The sequence below is a fragment of the Paramisgurnus dabryanus genome, chromosome 18, assembly GCF_030506205.2.
Source record: "Paramisgurnus dabryanus chromosome 18, PD_genome_1.1, whole genome shotgun sequence".
NCBI classification, from domain to species: Eukaryota; Metazoa; Chordata; class Actinopteri; order Cypriniformes; family Cobitidae; genus Paramisgurnus; species Paramisgurnus dabryanus.
In genome coordinates this window covers 26,511,238-26,535,535 of record NC_133354.1, presented here as the reverse complement: position 1 = coordinate 26,535,535, position 24,298 = coordinate 26,511,238, and the positions used below count along the sequence as shown (strand labels likewise).

At 37.3% G+C, this 24,298-nt stretch overlaps 1 protein-coding gene across 1 annotated transcript; it reads right to left on the bottom strand.

The window, feature by feature from the left end:
• Positions 1–120: 120 nt before the first annotated feature.
• gfpt2 (glutamine-fructose-6-phosphate transaminase 2) lies at positions 121–23,613 on the bottom strand. Its single transcript, XM_065287521.2, has 19 exons — positions 23,466–23,613; positions 22,604–22,711; positions 22,022–22,117; positions 21,807–21,932; positions 20,176–20,234; positions 19,414–19,548; positions 17,396–17,457; positions 13,882–13,961; positions 10,564–10,684; positions 9,741–9,904; positions 9,554–9,649; positions 9,261–9,358; positions 7,313–7,433; positions 5,521–5,678; positions 3,913–4,027; positions 3,686–3,813; positions 3,410–3,577; positions 3,160–3,321; positions 121–1,180 (listed from the first exon to the last, which is right to left on the bottom strand). The coding sequence occupies exons 1-19, from the start codon at positions 23,470–23,472 to the stop codon at positions 1,136–1,138; spliced, it is 2,049 nt and encodes a 682-aa protein (XP_065143593.1). The 5' UTR covers positions 23,473–23,613; the 3' UTR covers positions 121–1,135.
• Between the last annotated feature and the right edge of the window lie 685 nt (positions 23,614–24,298).

Below are 24,298 nucleotides of genomic sequence, written 5' to 3'. Positions count from 1 at the left end.
GTTTTCTAAGCCTTCCAACTCTTCCACATGGTCATAACATTTCTGTTATAGTTTTAGAGCAAAGGAATGAACACATAAATATACGACAGACAAGAAATGATTAAGTAACTGACACGTAAGCCGTTTTTTATAGCATTGCTTTATTTTTATTGATCAACAATCAGGAATATAAAGTATTTCATACCTGCTCTTTTTAGACATGCCCATAAAACCCTTTACCCATTACTTTAAAAATACAAAACCAATTTAAAATGGATATATTTATAAGGCAAATAATGGTTTTAAACTATACAGAGACAATCAAAAGACGTTTATCCCAGCGAAACCGTAAAAAAATAAGTTATGGTTAAGAGTCTGAAATCTCATTCGGCACATCATATATAGATTGTGAAAAATCACTAAAATCATTTTTTAAAAATTAAAATGCATGTCTAATAACACGATAGTTACCACAATGAGTTCTTCACAGTCGACATAAACTCAAACAGTACAGTGAATCTTCCAGTGAAACCCAATAATTTTAAGATTTATGTTTTTTTATCTGAAGTGTTTGAATGCTATTGGTGAGTTAATGTAATTAACACTTGCTTGCTTCAGCTGAATATTAAACATGATGATTCGTAGTACAAATGTAATAAATGCAATGCATGTATTCCTTCAAACGAAATTCGGCTTTAATCTTAACTACATATAAAACATTCGCTCATCTCACACTTTTCTACACACACTTCATAAAAACGTTTTTGGTTGCTGTGATTTAAGACACTTTTCTTAAGATACACAAATTCATTGTGCAGATTAAAGTATTGCACTCCAGTTTGCAACAGGTAAACATTTGACTTATTTTACGATGCTTCAGGCTCAGTTCAGAGCTCATAGGATAAGGCACAGTTTGGGATTCCCTTAATTTGCAATTGGCACATAGGGATGAAAAGGCTACAATGGAATACAACATCCCCTACCGGTTCTCTTCAGGTCTGGACACCTTTAGTGTTTTGGTCACAATTCATAAATACCCACATTCCCACATTCACACGGACGCAGACACTCGTAAACATGCACACTTGGAATTGCACTTTAGTGATTAGGATTCTCATCTTCTGCATTCATTATTTCACATTTTGACGCGAGGAGCTTACTCCACTGTCACAGATTTGGCCAGGTTCCTTGGACAGTCCACCTGATGGAAACACAACAATTATAATGATTATAAGCACAAAAATACATAAAAATTAATCATAAAGAGCTGTGATTTATAATACACCACAATTGAATAACACATTATGGGCTCTATCTTACACCCGGCACAATGCGCGACCCAAGTGTCTTTTGCTAGTTTCCACCCTGTGCAATGATCATTTTCACGTTTATCGCCACGTTGTTTAAGTAACAAATGCATTTGCACCCCCTTTTGCGCCCATGGGCGTTCTGGTCTGAAAACGAGGTGTGTTCAGGCGCATTGTTGGCGCGTTGCTATTTTGAGGCAACTAAAATAGACTACGCAATTAACCAACAAAAACCTGCTCTAAAGTCTTAAGTCAATGGCGCAATATGTTTTCTGTTATTTAAAGAGCGCATTAGGAATATGCGCCTAAACGGGACGACAACGCGGGTTTGCTGATCACATACATAAATGCGCAGCAGCACAAAAACGCTTTTAAATATGAAAGATTAAAGGATTGAATGTAAAAGATTATTATTGAGTCTCTTGGACATAAATGAGGACCGATTAAGAGACGTTAGAAGGTGTAAAGAGCTGCTTCACCTGCAGCCTGATAAGTAAATAAATGCTTTGCTTATGAACAACAAAGAATATGAACAACCCTTTTCGACCGTGCGCTCGGCGCACAAACCATTTTTACCGTCGTTAAATTAGCAAAAGTGGCATCGGACATGCCTATTTAGACCGTGCGCCGTGCGATTTAGACGATGCCCTTAGATTGTTAAAATAGGGCCCTATGACTGTATAAATAATCCTTAACCATACACTTTCCGCTGTTTTACATTTTTTTATTATTAGTATAATAATAATATTGTATTATTAAAAATGTAACAGTAACAATGCAATCTTGGACTCGCACAAGCGTTTTAGGGTAGTGAGCATTAATTGCCATTGGTACGTTGTGCAGCAAGTCCAAGATAGTGTTGTTACCGGAAGCTAGTTCTTAAAGTTTCGAAAGTTTAAAATATAGATATTTTTCTTACAAAATCATATCAATTACCCACAAAGGACCTTTATTAACCCTTTGGAGGCGTGTGGATTACTTTTGTGAGGATGGATGCACTTTTTAAAGCTTTAAAGTCAGACGTTTTGATCTCTTTTTTCATGGCACGAAATTCAGCTTTTTTACGTGCCTTGAGCACGAATGTCTTTGTTGTGTCACTTGCACAAATTTCTATAAATAGTTTCTTGTGTCCGTGGCATGACTTTCCTTTTTGTTTCGTTTCATTTTATGTATTGTTTACTTATTTTTTCCCCTATTTTCTTACTATTTTCACTTGGGCTTGGGGTTAGAATCACTCTGTTACATTTTTAGACATCCTAACCCAAACCCCAACTCTAACCTCAACTCCAGGCGTGAATAGTTTTAAAAGTGGAAGAAAAACATGTAGAAACCAATACATAAAACATCCTAACCCAAACCCCAAATCTAACCCCAAGCGACAATGATTTAAAAATAGAAAGAAAATGAGAAAACAATACATAAAATAACACAAAAAAGAAAGTCGTGCCACTGCCACAAAAAACTATTTATAGAAATTCCTGCTGACATTCGTGTTCAAGTCACTTAAAGTCAGTAAAGCTGAATTTCGTGCCATGGACACGAATAAATTAATCGAATTTTTTGTGACTATAACACGACTTTCCATGAGATCATGTTGGATTTCGAGGCCTTGGCAGTGACCACAGAGTTTATTCTTCTCGGATCTGATCCAAAAGTGCATACCACCGGCATTATCCATGGTGACTAAATAACCTAAGATTTTCCATGGTTTTTCCTACACTATAGCGGTGCATGGTCATACAAATTATGGCACGCCACAAATGTATAAACGCTGTAACATTTGAAATCCTGAACTAAAACTGTTTTGAGTCAGCTAGTGGGACGCAACCTCAAACCACAGTTTATTTGTTAATGTAAAGTGATGCAAACGTACATCATATCCTCTGAGAACAGCCAGATGAAAGGAGATGAGCTGAAGGGGAATGACACTGAGGATGCCCTGCAGACAGTCCACCGTATGAGGCAGTTCAATGGTCTTATATGCCATCTTACTGATCTCTGGGTCATTCTGGCAACAGAGGATTATTGGCCGGCCCTACGACATACACACACAATGTAAGTTATTACAGAAAGATGAATGATAGATCCACAAACTGTAACTTTAAGAGTCTAATGATTGTTACCTGTCTGGCCGTGACCTGTTGCAAAGCATTTTGGCACTTTTGGTAACAGGCATCTTTCATGATGATCATAATGACCGGCATGTGCTTGTCAATCAGCGCCAAGGGGCCGTGCTTCAACTCGCCGGCCATAATCCCCTCCGAGTGCATGTATGTGATCTCTTTGATTTTCTGCACAACACACACACACACCAGAATCACACACTAGTCTAATAATTTAAATACTGCACGTAATTTGTCTTTGCTTGCACTTGCAACAATATATTATATTTGACTCACCAGCGCTCCCTCTAGGCATGTGGCATAATTGTAGCCTCGACCCATCACCAGTAGAGACTTCTGATGGTCGAGCTCATCTGCTAAGCTCTTGATCTTGTCATCAAGAGACAGAACTTCTTTGATCAGCTCTACACAAAAGACAAAGCCAATATGATATCAAATTCTTGCAAATATGGATAATGTAAATTATAGTACAGTAGACGTGGCACGCGTGCACAAATACACACCTGGCAGTTTCTTGAGGCCGTTGATGATCTCCAGTCTCCTTTGCTGCAGCGAAAGCCTGTCTTCGCTCATCATCAGAGCAAACATGATGAGAGACACAAACTGACTGGTGTAGGCCTGCATACAACCATAAAACAGTCAATGGATGCATGCAATATGCCAAACTTTAAAGATGACTTCACATGACTCTCTTTAAAATGTCAAATAAATCTTTTTGATGTCTCCAGAGTACGTATGTGAAGTTTTAGCTCAAAATACTCCACAGACAATTTATTATAGCATATTAAAGTTAGCACGTTGTAGATGCGTGCAAAATGTGCCGTTTTCGGATGTGTCCTTTAAAATGCAAATGAGCTGATGAAATGCTCTCTCTCTCTCTTTCTCTTTCTCTCTGCACTAAATGGCAGTGTGGTGGTTGGATAGTGGAGATTAAGGGGCGGTATTATCCTTTTCTGACATCACAAGGGGAACTACATTTCAATGAGCTATTTTTTCACATGCTTGCAAAGAATTGTTTACTAAAACTAAGTTACTGGGTTTTTCACATTTTCTGATATAAGCACTGGGGATCCAATTATAGCACTTAAACATGGAAAAAGTGACATTTTCACGCTATGACCCCTTTAACTTATTACCAGCCAGCATTTTTTGAAAAGTTGCCCGCCAGCATTTTTGTGATTTTTACAGAAGTTTCACAAAATGCCTTCCAGGAAAATGTTCTTCTAAAAATATATAAACATACAAATATATCAAATGAAAGCTTATAAAAAAACAATTAGAAAACAAACAAACAAACACTAAGTTTCATCCTATCTATTTTTCTCTGCTTATAAACTCTTAAATATGAGTATTTTTCTTTTATAATATTTTTTAGCAAAAAGCTGAAATAATTGCTTTTTTGTGAAGGAATTTTGTTGGAGATCAGATTCAGAACGATTATCAAAACATACACAGAGTTCAAAATTAGTAAATAACGTTTTGGCTTCATTTTTTTCATAAATTGGACAAAATCGCGAAATTGCAGATTAACATTAAAATTTATCAGAAACAATTTTTCTCTTAATGGACGAGATGACTCTTCAATGGCGGGGAAAGAGTTAATAAATGAACTAACAAAACAATGGCCAAAGGTAGCGAGGCATTTTCAGATATAATCATTATCAGACCCACATTGAATGTGCACCATCTAATGATTTCAACTTTCATTCTTCTAAAAATCCCTTATGCATGCTTGTTTAATATACATTTGGTCAATTGTGAAACTTATAAGAGGAAAAATGTAAGACTTTCCCCTAAAATCAACACTTAAAATTCCATACATTTTTTAAGAATTCCAATTTTTTTTAATTATGTCCCAAAGCGATTAAGTGTTTTACTTCTTAACTGGCTTAACCAGCAAGATCAGAGGCTTAAACTAGGTTAGGCAGTTTTACAAGAAACATACTTGTTAAAAACCCAACATTAAATATCCAACTGAAAAAAGACAAGCAAGTTATGCTGGCCTAGGCTGATCTATTCTGCACGGTACTCTGCATTCCATTTTTATACAACTACCCGTAATATACATTTATTTTTTGGATCCCCAACATTTATTTGGCACTGTATATTACCTTTGTACTGGCCACTCCGACCTCAGGCCCAGCATTGATATGAACTCCACAGTCTGTCTCTCTGCAGATGGAGCTGCCCACGGTGTTTGTGATACCAACAGTCAATGCTCCACGCTGTTTACAGTAACGCAATGCCATCAGAGTATCTGCTGTCTCACCTGATAACACACACAAACAATCAGTTATCAAGAGGAAATCATAACCAACAGCACCACATAGACGGAAATTGCAAAGTATCACTTTTTCAGTGTTTAGGAGACTTCCTTGATCAAATCTGACTTAATAACAAATGTTTCATATAAGTATACATTTTTAAATATGCATTTAAGAGTAAACAGCTAATTGAATGTTAACTTATATTATGGTAACACTTGACAATAAGGTTGTATTACTACATGAACAAACAATAGCATGTATTAATTCTCCTTAATGTTAGTTAATGTACTGTAAAAGTATTGTTCACTTTCAATTAATGTTAGTAAATGCAGTAACTAATTGTTAAAGGATTAGTCAATTTTCTTAACAAAAATTATTTTTTACTAACCACCGTGTCATCCAAAATGTTGATGTCTTTCTTTGTTCAGTCGAGAAGAAATTATGTTTATTAAGGAAAACATTCCAGGATTTTTCTAATTTTAATGGACTTTAATGGACCCCAACACATAACAGTTTTAATGCAGTTTAAAAATGCAGTTTCAAAGGACTCTAAACGATCCCAAACAAGGCATAAGGGTCTTATCTAGCGAAACGATTGTCATTTTTGACAAGAAAAATAAAAAATATGAACTTTTAAACCACAACTTCTCGTCTTCCTCCGTTGGTGTGACGCGCCAGTGCGACCTCACGTAATTACGTAATGACGTCGAAAGGTCTCGTGTTACATATATGAAACGCATATTTGCGGACCATTTCAAACAATAAACTGACACAAAGACATGAATTAGTATCATTTGACATACAACAACATCAGAACGGTCCTCTTTCTCCACACTTGTAAACACTGGGGTGTAGTTTCGCATACATCATCCGTGACCTCTTGACGTGATGACGTATTGCGTGAGGTCACAGGACCGGAGATAGATGAGAAGTTGTGGTTTAAAAGTGCATATTTTTTATTTTTCTTCTCAAAAATGACAATCGTTTCACTAGATAAGACCCTTATGCCTCGTTTGAAATCGTTTAGAGTCCTTTTAAACTGCAATTTTAAACTGCATTAAAACTGTTAAGTGTTGGGGTCCATTAAAGTCCATTAAAATGAGAAAAATCCTGGAATGTTTTCCTCAAAAAACATAATTTCTTCTCGACTGAACAAAGAAAGACATCAACATTTTGGATGACATGGTGGTGAGTAAATTATCTGGATTTTTTTTTTTTAAGAAAATTGACTAATCCTTTAATAAATACAACCTTATAGTAAAGTGTTACCTATATAATGATCTTAGGAGATTTGGATGAGACATGTTTGAGCTTTAACTAAAATCTTAAACTATAAAATGTGAACCTCTGTCTTTTGGAAAGCACATAAATCTCTTTTCAAAGATACAGTATGATGAGACACATAAGCCTTAAGCACTCAAGTTGCTCTCTATTTAATCTCACTGGTAACTAGGAGGAACAGTTAAAATATTAAACATAACTCTTTTTCTGTCCTACGGCATGTATGTGAAATGATATGATCTCACGCACGTACTGTTGTGTAATGCGGTATCATAGGGAATACAAAGGTCATTGTAATTAAGGCCATCCGGAAAAAATGAAACATAAGAATTGACGGTAAGGAGTTGTACTTTACCCGACTGACTGATGAAGAAACAGACGTCGTCCCTGAAAACAGGTGTGATGCGATCCAGGAAATCACTGGCCAGCTCGACCATAACGGGAAGTTCGGTCAACTCCTCAAGAATCTGACGTGTCTAAAGAGAGAGAAAGAGATAATACTGTCAGGTTTGCTGATAAAAACATCTAGAATGCACAGTCAGTCGCTTAACTGTCACCCGTCCCGTAAATGAGAAGAGTGTGCCTCAAACATTGATAATCCTGCTAGATGTCACTGTCCTGCCAGCGGGACGCCTACATTTACTTCAATGTTTTGCATGTGAAATCTTATCTTATCATGAGAAACTATATATCATTTAAAAGCTCTAAGAGTGTAGTTTTAATGTTTTATCATCATTTTGGAAAAATATTGACATAGTAAGATTCATTTACTAAAATGTCATGGACCCACGGGCGGGCCCACCGTGTTTTGACTTATTTATAACATTTTATTCTAACCTAAAAAATCTGGACAAACTATACATCTTTGGAAAGTAGTTGTCATACGTATTTCAGCACCATTTTAGGAAAAAAAATTATGCAGTGAGAGTCAGTTTCTAAAAGGTCATGGGCCAGCAGGTGGGCCCAATTTGTTTTGATGGTAACACTAATACTCTGTTCTAAACCTAGAAAAGTTATGACAAAGTATATATCGTTGGAAAGCTCCAAGAGTGTAGCCTTCGTATATCATCACCATTTTGGGGAAAAAATGACGTAGTGAGAATCAGTTTCTAAAATGCCATGGGCCCACGGGCGGGCCCACATTGTTTTGACTTATTTATTACATTCTATTCTAACCTAAACAAAATCTGGACAAACTATACATCTTTGGAAAGTAGTTGTCATACGTATTTCAGCACCATTTTGGGAAAAAAAAATTACGCAGTGAGAGTCAGTTTCTAAAAGGTCATGGGCCAGCAGGTGGGCCCAATTTGTTTTGAAGGTAACACTAATACCCTGTTCTAAACCTAGAAAAATTATGACAAACTATATATCGTTGGAAAGCTCTAAGAGTGTAGCCTTCATATATCATCACCATTTTGGGAAAAAAATGACGTAGTGAGAGTCAGTTTCTAAAATGTCACGGGCCCGCCCATTGTTTTTACATATTTATTACACTAAAACCCTATTATATAAACCTAAACAAACCTAAATGACAAACTGTATATCACTGGAAAGCTCTCAGAATTAAGTGTTCATATTTCAAGGTCTTCTGATAATAGAAATCATGTAGTTTTTTGTTACCTGACCCCCCAACCCCATGGAACGCATATTCATTATTATATAGTCACAAAAATATATATTCAGAAAAAAATCATTATTATATATTCACAAAAATATATACTGTTATAAATATTGAAAAATGTTGAGAAACTTTGTATCATTGTAAGGTTTAAGAATTTATTTTATATATTTTTAAAAACTTTTAGCAGTAATAATAATGCAGTGACAGTCATTTTTTAAACAGTGACAAGAGTATGCAGCAAACCAATGACACCTAGTGGCTATTCTTGATAAAAACGCAAATAAGTGACACACACCTCATTTTTAGTGATTTTAAATAGAAATTTGCTATTTGAAACTATTTTACAGCATTTCTGTCATTAAACATTTACATTTTTATCATTTTATTTATAAAATGAATATTATTTTTGTACAATATTTTTATTATTAAAATAAATTACAATTTTTCTGTTTAATATTTTCACCTCCAGATAAACTTTAAAGTGTCTTCTTTAAACCAAGACAAAGATTAGGCTTCTAGACCAGAAACGTTATATTAATTTAAAGGTGCACATCAACTTTTTACCCCAACAAGGCATAATGCATTAATGTAAATACTTAAACCAACTACAGATCAAATACACATATAAAATGACTGCATCAGTATGAAACAAATTGAGTTTTTGTTATAAAACACTTACAGCCACTCCTGCATGGAAACTGGTTCCACAGCCAATAATGATCAGTCGCCTGCATCTCTTGATCTCCTTCAGATGGTCTTTCAGACCACCAAGTGTAACTGTGCAAACAACATTGATGCTCAGAAAATATGTTGATGGATAAAAACACCTCTTGTCAAAGATTGCCAGAAATTGATCACATAACACCTTCAGAAATGCAATAAAAACTATACATAGACCCTAAATTAGACCCTATGGGCATTACAGCAAGACCTCCATTTCATGCAAGTTATAATGGAGGTGGGTTATGTTACCTTCATTGGTGTCAAAACAGATTCTGCCTCTCATGGTATTGAAGACCGATTCAGGTTGCTCAAAGATCTCCTTCTGCATGAAAGCCTTGAAGTTACCTGAATTTAAAAAACAATGGCAGGTGTTAGTATGGCTGGAATGCAACCGGGTTCATGTGTAGTGGCAGGTTATTTGGATGTGATCTGAGACCTTTCATGATCTGCTGGAGCTCCATCTGTAGGGTTTGAATGACACGGACTGGATCCTCCCCTGCTGCGCTCTTAACGCGGTGCACATACAACTTTCCCTCCATCACCACAGCTACATCATCATCCTCCAGGTAGATCACCTTGTTGGTGTGCTCGATAATGGCACTGGGAAAGAAAGCCAGATGTAATCATGACATCATCATTCTTCACAAAAATGCACTTCCTTGTATGTGAAATGCATGTCTATCAATACAATGTATGCAAATTATGATTGGTTTTGTGGTCACAAATGCTATGTAAGAACGCTGGTCAACTTCTCAAAATGACTGAAAAGTAAAAATGGTGTAATAAGGTTCTGTGGCCTGCAGAGGACACTTCAGTTCCTATTTGAAGAAGTTTCTGGAAGTTTGCTTTTGTTTTTGTTAAAATAATTCACAATAGCCAAGCTTAATCTGAGTTCTCTGACGTGTAAACACTGTGGCTCCGTGGTGCTTTGAAAACATTTCTCTATTTGTTTAAGCTTGACATACCGTAGCGACTACAGTGTAGTTTGGGGCGGGACTATGGATTTGCACACCAATGGGAGAGACAGGGAGTGTGTTGGGGAAACCTATCATGAACAAGGCATTTTTAGCAATTCTGCCTGCTGATGTCAAAAATGACGCAATTCAGCTTTAAAACTGGTGTTACCAGATGAACCTGAATATATTCATCCGAAATTAGATTAGCTATCTATAGATAGGCTGTTGAGGGTGAAATAATGATGTCATTTTCCTTTAGACCCCACAGTTTTATAAATACTGTATGGTATGTTTTTTAGTTACCTGGCATCAGAGGCGAAGTAAAACTCCACAGCCATGCCATCATGAACCGAGTGTAAAGCATTGATGCTGCCTTGTCGGTTCCGGAAGTTTTTCTCCTCTTCTGCCTCTTTCGTGGAATCACCTACAGGAATGACATACACTTACATTTATTAACAGTTCAATAACCATTCAGTGAAATATTAACATTAATAAAAGCAAGAAAGAAAGGCCGTTGTTGCTTTATTTGTCATTTTCTTTAAAGGGATAGTTCACCCACATGAAAATTCTGTCATCATTTACTCATCTTCATATTGTTGCAAACCTGTTTACATTTCTTTGTTTTAATGAACACAAGGAAAGGTATTTTAAGGACTGTTTGAACCAAACCGATCAGAAGCCCCATTGACTTCCATAGTATTATTTTTCTTACTATGGAACACAATGGGGCTTCTGATCGGTATGGTTACAAACATTTATTAAAATATATTCCTCAGGTTGTTACAAACCTGTATAAATGTATTTGTTTTAAAGAACACAAGGGAAGGTATTTTAAGGACTGTTTGAACCAAACCGATCAGAGGCCCCATTGACTTCAATAGTATTATTTTTTTTCTTACTATGGAACACAATGGTGCATCTGATCGGTATGGTTACAAACATTTATTAAAATGTATTCCTCATGTTGTTATAAACCTGTATACATTTCTTTGTTTTAATGAACAAAATGGAAGGTATTTTAAGTACTGTTTGAACCAAACCGATCAGAAGCCCCATTGACTTCAATAGTATTATTTTTCTTACTATGGAACACAATGGGGCTTCTGATCGGTATGGTTACAAACATTTATTAAAATATATTCCTCAGGTTGTTATAAACCTGTATACATTTCTTTGTTTTAATGAACACACGGGAGGGTATTTTATGGACAGTTTGAACCAAACCGATCAGAGGCCCCATTGACTTCCATAGTATTATTTTTCTTACTATGGAACACAATGGGGCTTCTGATCAGTATTTATTAAAATATATTCCTCAGGTTGTTATAAACCTGTATACATTTCTTTGTTTTAATGAACACAAGGGAAGGTATTTTAAGGACTGTTTGAACCAAACCGATCAGAGGCCCCATTGACTTCAATAGTATTTTTTTCTTACTATGGAACACAATGGGGCATCTGATCGGTATGGTTACAAACATTCATTAAAATATATTCCTCGGGTTGTTATAAACCTGTATTCCTTTCCTTTTTTTAATGAACACAAGGGAAGGTATTTTAAGAACTGTTTGAACCAAACCGATCAGAGGCCCCATTGACTTCAATAGTATTATTTTTCTTACTATGGAACACAATGGGTCTTCTGATCGGAATGGTAACAAACATTTATTAAAATGTATTCCTCATGTTGTTATAAACCTGTATACATTTCTTTGTTTTAATGAACACACGGGAGGGTATTTTAAGGACTGTTTGAACCAAACCGATCAGAGGCCCCATTGACTTCCATAGTATTATTTTTCTTACTATGGAACACAATGGGGCTTCTGATCGATATGGTTACAAACATTTATTAAAATATATTCCTCAGGTTGTTATAAACCTGTATTCCTTTCCTTTTTTTAATGAACACAAGGGAAGGTATTTTAAGGACAGTTTAAACCAAACCGATCAGAGGCCCCATTGACTTCCATAGTATTATTTTTCTTACTATGGAACACAATGGTGCATCTGATCGGTATGGTTACAAACATTTATTAAAATATATTCCTCAGGTTGTTATAAACCTGTATTCCTTTCCTTTTTTTAATGAACACAAGGGAAGGTATTTTAAGGACTGTTTGAACCAAACCGATCAGAGGCCCCATTGACTTCAATAGTATTATTTTTCTTACTATCAAACACAAAGGGGCATCTGATCTAAAAAAAAATATATTATTAAAATATATTCCTATGTGTTCATCATAACAAAGAAATGTATACAGGTTTGTAACAACATGATGATGAGTAAATTATGACAGAATTTTAATTTGTGGGTGAACTATCCCTTTAAATGTAAATAAGCATTGGGTAAAGTAAACCATTAAAATAAAAAATCTGTAATAAACAGTTATAATAAACAAAACATTAAAAAGTGTGATTTTCTAGGCAGATATATCTTAACCGAAACCAATTATTGCCCGATATATCGGTGCATCTCTATTAAAAAGAATAAAATTCATTCTCACGTATTTATAAAAAATTGTGATGTTTTATAAAGAGAAATAAATTGTCAAAAGTATAAAAAAGTGAAGAATGATGCCCTTATAGCAAAGATAACTGGGTATTAGGTCACATTATACAAGTAATTTATGAGGTTAATAAAGTTAATACTCCTATTACACAACTAGTACATCAATCTTTTTATAACATGTTGCTCCATTTGTATAAACAGAGCATCAGAGCATTACGAATCAGTGACTAACATCACACTAAATTGGGTTATCGAGAGATGCTATTGAACCATAAAGCTTTACAATTTATAACCGAAGACAACTATGCCTCACATTCAACTTTCCTCTACATTGCCACGCCTATACGTATCTTCAGGCTTGAAAGGTATCAGAGGTCATCGCTGTATGATTTGCAGATGCTCTGTGCCCGGTTGCATGAAACTCCTTAAGTGAGGGTTTCCCTGAGGTAAGGGATTTCTTTAAGAGCGTTGCTACAAACGTCTTAATGGTCACCTTTATCTAAGTGTTTATACTAAGTATTTTACGGTAGTATCTGCCAAAACACGCCGATGGATAAGCGGTTGCTATAGTTACATAATCTCAATGCACGCAGCTCAACAGACGCAGATTTGTGTACAATGAAACATCGCAAATAAAAGACTGTAAAGTGCCGCATGTATAAAACCTCAAAGTAATTCAAACTTGAAACACTTTTCTCTAAGAGATTATTTCGATCGTTAGAAATGCGCGTTGGTTCTTCATTTTCTTAAATAACCATAAAATCAGCCATCGCGTGTGACGTTAAGGGACCTGTTATAATCCCTTACGTTTTTAAGGGAAAATGGCACTTAAGGACTTTGTAGCAACGCATAGCAGAACTTCAGGTAATACTTCAGCATTTAAGGGTTAATATTTATTGACAGCCATATGGTTCACTTAAGGTTTTTTCTTGCAACCCATTTATTTTTTATTAAGGGTACCCTTAGGGATTTCTTAGCTTAAGGACTTTTATGCAACCAGGCGCTGATATTTATATGTTTATCTATACAATACAGCCCTAGGCACAGTCTTTTCCATACATTCACTTTCAGTGCTTAAAAGCTGTTTGGGCAGATAAACAGGAACTTACCGCGGTTGTATTGCACAGGAATCTGCTCTGTGGACAGCTCGTACTGACTGCGCACACCGATGAGCAGCGGACTGCCCCTCCTGTTTCAATGAGGGAGAGATAGAAGATACATTTGCTTTAAAATATGTATTTAATTCTTATTGTTGTTAGTGTTTATGAACAGAAAAGGAAATTGAAATACAGGAGAGGACACATCAATTTTTCCTACAGTTTGTTCCCACAGCACACCTGCAGGACTTTGTCTTGGTGTAGCCCTACTGTAAACAAGACACGTGTGCAGAGGTGACACCCACCTTTCTCTCTCTCTTTTACATCCTTGTTTAGATCCGCCCTCCTCTTATCTGGTGATATTTCAGGCCTGTCCTTTCCATACACTACCTATCTTGCCTGGAACAGTCCACTACGCTAACCATCCCCTTATGTGTCAAACATGGATCATGTGGGCTCTGCTTCTCAGTGCTTGCTTTGTTTGAAGCGGTTGGCTCGTTTGATTTCAGTGTGCACAGCAAGCTACGTGTGCACCACCCCGTGAAGTATATTTTGAAATCAGCTCTGACTATGAGATAGACTGACTATAACAGAAAAGAACAGTGCGCTATTAAAACAGTTTAGATAAGTGTCACTCATAGTGATAATCATATGAAAGTGAGATTTGCAGAAATATGAGACGCATGAGACGGACAGAATGCAAAATCCAAATTAACCTGTTGTTAAAATCTTTTAAAAAAAGAAAACGCTTGTGGCTAGAAGGGATAAAGCTACGGCCAAAATCTCGCCGGGTGAGTGCTGTTTTCATCCTAATCCTAACTCAGGGTTCTCGCACCTTAGTTAACTTCAAATTCAAAGACCTTTTAAAGACTTTCCAGGTCCAATACCCTCAAATTCAAGGACTAAATGTGGGGACACATTTCAAGTGAGAGCAAGGTTACATCGTGTTACCTTTTAAGATACATTGTTACAGTTCCCTTTTGAGGGAACTCGTGCTGTGTCACTGCGGTGACACTTTGGGGACGCCTCCAGGGGTAAGTGTGTCTGAATGTGTATATCAAATTCAACCAATGGTGAGGCTTACTGACAAAGACAGGGTGACGCGGGAGCCAGGAAGTATATCTCAAAATATTGACAAAGACAGCGTTACAGGGACGCAGGAAGTATGGCAGGGGAGACGCAGCGTCTCGTTCCCTTCTCAGGGAACAACTGTTACATACTTAACCCTGTCAAACACAACTATTCAAAAAAGCATTTTGGTATGAATCAACATTCACATACAGAAGATATAAGCATTTAAAGTGAACAGTTTAGCATGTGTGCTTAAAAAGTCTAGAATGTTTATGATATTATCCTACACTACGCAGGGAATAATATAGTTTTTTTTTTTTTCGAAAACTTCTTGCATAAAATAGAATCAAGCACTTTCAATGACCTGTATCTATGCATGTATATTTTCAAAAAATTCCCAGGGCCTTGAATTTTTCCCCCAGATTCACAAACTTTTAAGGATTTCAAGGACATGGGAACCCTGCTAACTGTGCTTTCATACCGTCGCTGGCGAGAGCGTCAAATTGGCCGGAAGTCATTCATTTTCAACGAGCTCCGGCGAGCAGCAAGCGTGTCTTGGACGATGTGACGGTACATTCACACGTAAGAGTTAACGCTTATCATTTACTTTGAATGGGGGAAGTCATACATTGACAAACTGAATAGTGGATCCGTCTCGCGAAAGAAGTTGAACATTTCTGCATCAGCTAATAACTTCGCCTTATGCAAATAACCTAGTGCAGAGCCAGCCAATTACGTTTATGCAAGACCGGAGAACAAAGAAGCATGTCTTGCAGCCAGTGCGGTTGGCTGTTGGCATCCGAAATCGCGTACTGTGACAGTACGTACTAAAATAGATAAGAGGAACCTACTCAGCGACGTTAAAATCTAGTATAAATTTGGGTGGTGTGAATGACATTCCAAAATGTTGATACATAACCTGAACTTGATCGTCATTAACTAGACTGATGTTTAACAAGCGCACTTTAACCACAAGGAACAAATGTTTACCTTATGAATGTCACGTTACCGCTTTTTGAATGTGACAACACCTCTCCATCATCTTCGTTGGTTAACTCCTCTCCCTCGGGATAGTTTGTGTCTATTGAATGCACATGGATACTTTACGCTACTGTTTTGTTTATATACTATGAACGATTAAAAATAAATGATTTTGGCCTTCTATATAGTATGGGGGAAGGCGATTTAGGACGCAGAGTAGGTTTATTTTGGATGGTTGCAAATGTGTTGTTAATCAGTTGCTATGGTGTTCAGGGTGGTTGCTAGGTTGCTACTGGACAAAATCAAAAACCTGATATTAAAGATATTGGATATAACAAGATTAAGTACTCCTATTACTATCAATGCAGTTTTTAAGTCACTTCCGTGTTGGCTTTATCAGAGAGATCGGAAGGTAAATTAACCACATAATTAACAAGGGGACATTGCACAAGACTTTTTTAAGATTTAAAATAAATCTTTGGAGTCCCCAGAGTACATATGTGAAATTTAAGCTCAAAATACCATATAGATAATTTATTATAGCATGTTAAATTTGCCACTTTGCAGCTGTGAGAAAATGAGCTGATCTCTGCACCAAATGGCAGTGCCGTGGTTGGATACTAGTGCAGATTAAGGGGCGGTATTATTATAATAAGATCCCCTTCTGACATCACAAGGGGAGCCAAATTACAATTACCAAAACTAAGTTACTGCGTTGATCTTTTTCACTTTATCACTTTCTAGCACTTAAACATGAAAAAATTCAGATTTTTAACATATACTACGTCCCCTTTAAAGTGTCATTAATGTCTGTAGCACACACACAAATGTTTTAAACACTGCATAATGCTTAGGGTTTGGTCCCTACAGTAAATATAAAAGTGATAAGGTTGCCTTAAAAAGCTAAAAAAAAAAAAACTTTACAAACAACCATCCATAAAGTCTCTCAGATGGTGCTAAAACAACAAAAGCGAATCTGTGTGCAGTAACTTACGACGAAATGTTTTGCAACATGACCTGACTTTTGAAGTTTTCTCCACAGCAGGACAGAATCGACCAAAGCCAACAGCACATGCGTTCACGATCAGAGACGGACAGATGGGAATAATTAACATCGGGCCTTGGCTTCAGTCGACTTAAAATTGAATATTCAGGGTAGAGTATCAATTATAGCTCTATCCTTTCATATACACCTTTGTTGTTTTCTTAATCCCTAGTCTTGAACAGCTATCAGTGCCTAGTTCCTTATGTTTTCATGTGGAAAATCGGACCGAAAGCCGTAAATCTTATCTGGCGACTGATCACAGACAGGGGACGGTAACCTTCTGGCTCCTGCTCATTGCCAAGGAAAGAAATAATGCCCCGAACCAGGAAGTTTATGTCAGAAGATTATGAGAGCATTGGAAGGTGAGAACATTAAGTTGCAAAGGAATGAGGAAACTTGAGATTTTTACAGTTCAGAGTTTTTACTGACCTTGTGGCAACGGCCTCCCCAGGGAAATGGATGCTTTTGAAAACCAGAGCAAAAGCCCCTTCCTGGAGAAAGATTAAGAAATATGTTTATACGGCATTCCTATCAAATATCTAATTTTAAACACTAAAAACCATGCAGAGATAATATATCAGGAGATGATCTCATCTGATAAACAGGGGGCGTGATATATCTCTGCAGCATTGTTTTAGTTTCAGCTTCATAAACAGCTGTCTAGTTTTTTTTACAAGATCGCAATGTTGGTAGTGCGGCAGCTCAGGCGTGCTCTTGTGCTCCGTTACTGATTATTAAAATCTCTACGGTACAATGGCATCTTTGTGCGTGGGCGTGGTTTGGGAAAAGGGGGCGTGTGTATAATTCGATGGCTGAAAATCTGGTTTCATCGCTGCAGCATCTTTAAGGTCTCGTGTTTTTCCTACACCCCCACCCCCCCTCCGGTACAGCTCCGGATCAGGCCTGGAGCAGAGGCCCAAAGAGGTGGAGGGGCACCAGGGAGCTGAGAGGAACAGAGACCCACAGTGAGGGTTGAGCTGAGGGGAATAGGGGCCCTTTCTGTGTGCTAAGGGAACTTTTTTTGCCTCTCACTGCCCAGAAGACACACACACACACATATGTATACAGTAGACACTTTTGCTGGACATATACATTTTATGTCTACGTGCTCAAACACATTAGCTTTGCTAAGATACTTTAAAAGAAAGGTTGTTTAATGGTGAATTAGGTCAGGAACATGCAATGCAAACAATTAAGCCTATTTTGCATTATTATATTATTGCATTATATGGTGCAAACAATCTGGGACTTTTTAGTGAAAGGTTTCTTAAGGCATAAAACTTTTGGGGGTACTAAGTGCCAAGTTAAGTGCACAAGCCTCAGTCTGTTTTCAATTAACTTCAGCTCTAAGACTTCCTTCTCTCCTGGACTCTTCTCTCGCGTCCCTTTAAACGTAAGGCGTCTTTCCCGTTATCATCCTTTTATCTCCCAACCCGCCGACGGAAAGATGGTGGGGTTGCCAAAGCAGTTTAGATAGCGTAATCAATTTAAAAAAGAAGCCATAAAGCAGGTAAAAAGTCTTAATAAAACGAGAGGAAAGTCACACAGGCATTACGCTGATAGGAAGGTCTGGCATTTTATAAACTCGTGATAAAGAAAAGATTTCTGTGAGTAATGTGTGACCCTGTCTGTGTAAACCAGGCTAAAGTCTCATAATCTAATTTTGAGATAACCAGCCTCAAAGTTGATTTGAACCAGTCTTTGACGTAGTCTTCCTCAGTTAATATTGAAGATATCAATGTTATATTTTCACAGAATGTCCTTTATATGTATTTTTGACAGACATGGTCACATATCATAAAGGCACAGCCCTTATTCATACGACATTGTTTGGTTTCCCAGCAGAAAATCTTATGGCCGTGCGAGCCGTCCAAAGGTGCTAACAGTGACTCATAAAACAAGGTCCACCTGTCTTTATTTGAAAATCTAGTTATTATTAATTACCTGGAGACGAGGGTGAGCGTGTTTGCCTTTCAGTGATGATAAATGTTTTATAACTCCAAAACGTCTTGGAGAAAGATCTTGGAGATAAACTACTTACCTTAAGCATCAACTCTTAAAACTGACAAGTAAGATTGATTTAATCAAGTTCCTTAACATTTTGTACTATTTTTAGGTTACCTTACAACATTGTTTAGTGTAGGAAACACTGGTTTCCTTCATAGCTGTGATAGTTATCTTTTGCATCACCCTGTGAACCCATTCACACTGATGAGCGTCTTACCGTACATTAATCCTTTTTTAAATCATCGGTGATACATATAACGCGACTGAACAATAAAGAATTGCTTTACTGTGTCTTTAAGAAGCCAGAAAATGAGCAACACTTGGTCTTTAACTTTCACAATATGAGCAAGGGGTTCCCAGAGGCTTGTGAGTAAGACCACCAGCACCCCCCTTTCCGAAAAACACACACACACATGCACGTACACACATCTGATGCTTACCAGCTGCTTAATGACGCGCTCCACCAGGGTGGAGAAAGACACAGAATCGCTCTCGCGGTTGTCATAGAGATACTTGATCAACTTGGGGATGACCTCCGTGTCTGTTTCCGACTCGAATTCGTATCCTTTGGAACCCTGTCAGTGGGTCGGGATGGAAAAGCCATGGTTACAGACGAGCGCAAAACAAAACATGTTTTTCCATATTGGAAAATGGGCAGAATGATAAAGAGTGAAATAAGGTGGGAGTGAAATTAACAAAAATTGGTTCTGAGAGCTTCTGGAATGCTCGAGAGATTGTGTAATGATGAACTACTGTGGCGCTACTTCCAAGAAACCCAAGGCACACAATTCAAACAATTCTGCCGCCCTTGTCCTCTCGCTACACAAACAGTCAGTGTCTATAATTATCTTAATTAACTTCTGTGGTCTGAAGTTATTAAACCACGTTAGCAATGAGGAAATGGCATTTAGGTCTACGTTCTTAAAAAAAAAGGTCTCCAAAAGGTTTAAAATGTAAGGAAAATGGTTCTTTTAAATGGTTCTTCTGCAGCAAGAACCCTTTATACACAAACTATTGTATTTAACCACAACTGTCATTGAAACAAGGGTTTAGGGCACAATCTGTGCTGAGTCCACACCCTAACAAATGATTATCACGTATAGTATGACATCAGAAGACATTCAGTCTTTATGTCCTTTAAAGCCCTGTGTATACTGTATCAATCCCACCTACAATGCATTATAAAGAAGACTGTTGCTCACCAAGTACTTTTTCAGCTCCTTGTAATTTGTGATGATCCCATTGTGGATGACAACAAACTCTAGAGGCAAAAAAGAAATGAATGAATTTTCTTGGAAAGTAAGGTTATATCTCATTCACTCATTACATGCTCATTAAAGTGATAGTTCACCCAAAAATTTAAATTCATTTTCATCTCTCATGTTGTTACAAACCTGTATAAATGCATTTTTTCCGATAGATATGTTTTAAACCAATCCGTTTGTGAGCTCCATTCACTTCCGTTGAAGGAAAAAAGAATACTATGGAAGTGAATGGGGCTCAAAAATGGTTTGGTTACAAACATTTTTCATACAGGTTTGTTACAACATGAGAGTAAATGATGAAAGAATTTTCAATTTTCGGTGAACTATCCCTTAAACGCATTCTTTTGAGCATCCGAAAAACTGTTTGGCAGCAGGTTGGGTGAGATTTCGCCTACTAACTAGTAAAACTTGCTGCATGTCACAAGCGTGAGCCCATCGTTGAACGTCACGCTTTCTGTGAAACGGGGCATGGTTGTATCTTAGTCTTTGTTTGGTGTTGATATTTCATACCGTCCAAACTTCTCATTAAGAAAAACAGCTTTAGGCGCACCTTTGCATTTCAGCGGTCATGAAAATAAACAGTATATTATCACTAGTATTACTAATGATTTAGTCTTGTACACAGATCGTTAAAGTTTGATTGAATGCCAAAACACCAAGATGTAATCTAGGCCAGGGCTCTCCAACCTTTTGTGACCAAAGGAGATGTGACATCTGGAGAGCTACTTTTTTGATACAGTCTACTTAAAACATTTTGGTTTTACTTGTTTATGTCTTTTATCATTGTTTAAAGAAGCCAAGCCAATATAAACAATATGTAATAAATAAATATTACAATTGAGGCTATTAACAGAATGTGCTTTGGCGGCAACTCACAGACTCTGTGCGGGCACCATGTTGGAGACCACTGATCTAGGCAAATGTAAAACATAAGATTGTTTGGATTTGCTTAACATTTTGTGTCATGGCATAATTCCAATACTTCCATATTGGTTTAATTAACAATTAGGACTTCTTTAAAAAATAATAAAGAAGCAGTAGGTGTGTCTAAACGTTTTACCTTTAAAAGTAAAAAAGGTCTAAAAGTAAAGACCATGATGAAAACCACAGGTTCTTTTTTTCCCATTTTTACCCATTAACCCATTTTTTGTCAAAAGTTATAATGTAAAATGAAGAAAAAAAGAAAATCCATGCCAGGTCAGATGCATGGCGTTATTAAAGCAACAGTGGGACCAAATACACTCCTTTCGTTCAGTTTTCCAGAAACTTCATCCAAACAGCTTCTGTTTTACTGCTGCTGTGGGGTGAAACAAACCTCGTTGTTTTCGACCCCTGCTAAGGTGTTTATTTTCAAAGGTGAACTTTCACATCTAAGTAGTCATTCACAGCATTGCCACCTTTGAAATGTTTTCACTACCAATCAAAACCTAATAGTTTTAAAGCCCCTGTTAACTTCCCAACCCTGTATTTTCAGGACTCACAAACTGACCACAGCTGGTTTTCTAATGGCCGTATAGAAACCAGATGACCGCAGTAGCGTTTGTGTTTGAAATCGTGCTGTCCTTTACCGTTGTTCTTGTCGGATCGCTGAGGATGACTGTTGACGGCGCTGGGCTCTCCATGTGTGGCCCAGCGGGTGTGTGCAATGCCAAAGTGCGTGTCCAGTTGAGCATCCAGATCGACGGATTCATTCTCTAATAAATAAATAGGGAAAAAGCAAAATCTGTATAAAAAGGCGATGCAAAAGAGAAATGAAGAGTTGAGAAGAAGTGATTTAACATACTGTAGATCTCTTCGTCGAGTGCCTTCACCTTTCCTTTCTTCTTGAACAGGGCGATGCATGCGCCATTATCTTTCACTGGGCCATCTACTGCGACACCTGCCCAAAAACATCACCAAAACATGTGACCAAATGAAATGAACATCCTTACCTGGAATGATACTGTCTGTCAGTATTCCCAACTCATTCCCAAATGTGTTTAATGGTCTGTCTTTTGTTTTTAGAAAGTTGTGAACCTAAACAGACTTTGATTTGTGAGCAGGGATATTCACATACCGGTAGTTTAACTAAGACGACCTCACCCCAAACCTGACAAAAATTTGCAGCCAAAATTGTTTGTCAGTGAAATTACTGATTATTATATACGAAGACATGCACAGGAGGCAGAATCGAGAAAAGTGAACACTCCACAGTAATCCCTTTCACACAAGTATCGACTGACTGCTACGGCTACGGCACTGGACCGGCTGACACTCCTGGTCCACCGGGCTGCCAAAATACAGGAAACCAGGTCTCGCGAGTCGTATCCGTTACCTGCAGAATACATTGACATTAACCAGAAAGAAGTGGGAGTGTCGGTCTTACCTGCAGAGTCGTAACCCCTGTACTCCAGCCTTTGAAGTCCCTTTACGAGCGTCTGTAAGATATCCCTCCTCGACCGTGGGACTCTGTAATTCAGGTACGCAAATATTCCTGCCGGACACAAGGTATTAAGGAGATGTCAGGAATACTGCAGATGATATGTTATAACATTATAACAAGATCCAAGAAAAGTATTTCTAATACAAATCAGGACGTATTATGTATTATGAATCTGACTAGTTAACTTAAAATGCTTGTTCATAATTATTACTATGAATTAGATTAGACAGACAGATGGATGAATAGACAACATCCTTACTGTATGTTCATATTGTAAGCTATACAACACGTAAAGTATGCATAGATATCAGTCTTTAGACTGTATACAAGCAGGTGAAATGTCACATTTGGGATCAGCCACGTCGCTAAAAGTGGTAAAGCAAGTATGTATCTCGGACGTGTCTCGAAACCTAACATGCTATCTATCTAGACACAATTGTGCTATAATCACACCGAAACTACTGCGCTGTCTACCTAGACAACATATATGGCCGTTAAAGTGACGTTGGGACATTCGTCAGCGTCACAGTGTTGGCTAGGTAGGGAGCTCAGTAGGTTTTGAGACTCCCCCGCATTATCTCACTCCAAACCGGATCTGTCACCTGAGCTGTCACTTGAACTCCAGAGAGAGATGACAGAAATCAAAACGTCACTCTTTAAATGTTGTATTAAAATCATGTTAATCTTTAATGCGTAGTACGTTAACAGTCTAAGCGCACGTAGTTACAGTGCGCGCGGATCTTACAGTGATAAATATGTATCGTATTACTTAGATATAAAGTAGTAATAAACAGTCCGAACTTACCGCACATCGTTCAAGTATCTTCTCTCGAGCAGAGGGTAGTTTGGACGGGCTGGAGGTTGAAGCGAACCAGCGCAATATGATCCAAAGTCTTGGAGGAGGAATTACAAACAGCCGCCTTATAAACTGCTCCACCTCTGGATACCATGGCAACATCCGCTCCGCCTTCTGCCGGACTGTTTGACAAACGAGTGCGGGGCACACAGGTTGATAGGTTAGTAATAACTTCTTTTTGATGTTTTTGAACCTGTTTATCGACTTTAATAATTACGGACTTATGATTGGGTCACACGGGAGCCACAAATAACGTTTAGGTAATTTTTGTAATTTATTGTTTGAGGCTTTAGTGAAACATTAAGTCACTTTGAGGCATGTATATATTAAGGGATTTAAAAGAAATGATGACACATAGCATGCATACTCCAGATCAGTTTCTTTTCTTATTTCCTGCTTTAAACAAGCTGCACACGTGAGCATGAGTGCACTCCTCACACACCCATGCAAATGAGGACAAGCCCCATATTTTAAATGTTTGTGTATAAGTTTTTTTTTTTAACGTATTTTAGAAATACATATTTTTATTATTATTCGCCATGTTTCAGATACAAAATAAATGCTGTTGAATATTTTCACATTTATTGCTCATTACAGTTTACTGATGTTTACACATTATATGGGTTAACCTATTATTACGTTTTACAACAAATCGTAAAACAACATCAAAAACAGGAAAAATGCTAACATAAAGAAATATCATAGATTGAACAGAAATTGTTATGTAAAAAAGTTAGCTTGTTTATTACCTTTTCACTACTGTACTAATGGGAAAATTATTT

Bases quoted from the DNA above. Each gene is read 5' to 3' on its own strand.
- gfpt2 (XM_065287521.2), bottom strand. The intron at 17,458-19,413 runs GTAAGCATCAGA...ATCTTTCTCCAG, and splicing joins AGCGCGTCATTAAGCAGCTG to GAAGGGGCTTTTGCTCTGGT. The intron at 3,814-3,912 runs GTGTGTATTTGT...TCTTTTGTGTAG, and splicing joins CGGCCTCAAGAAACTGCCAG to AGCTGATCAAAGAAGTTCTG.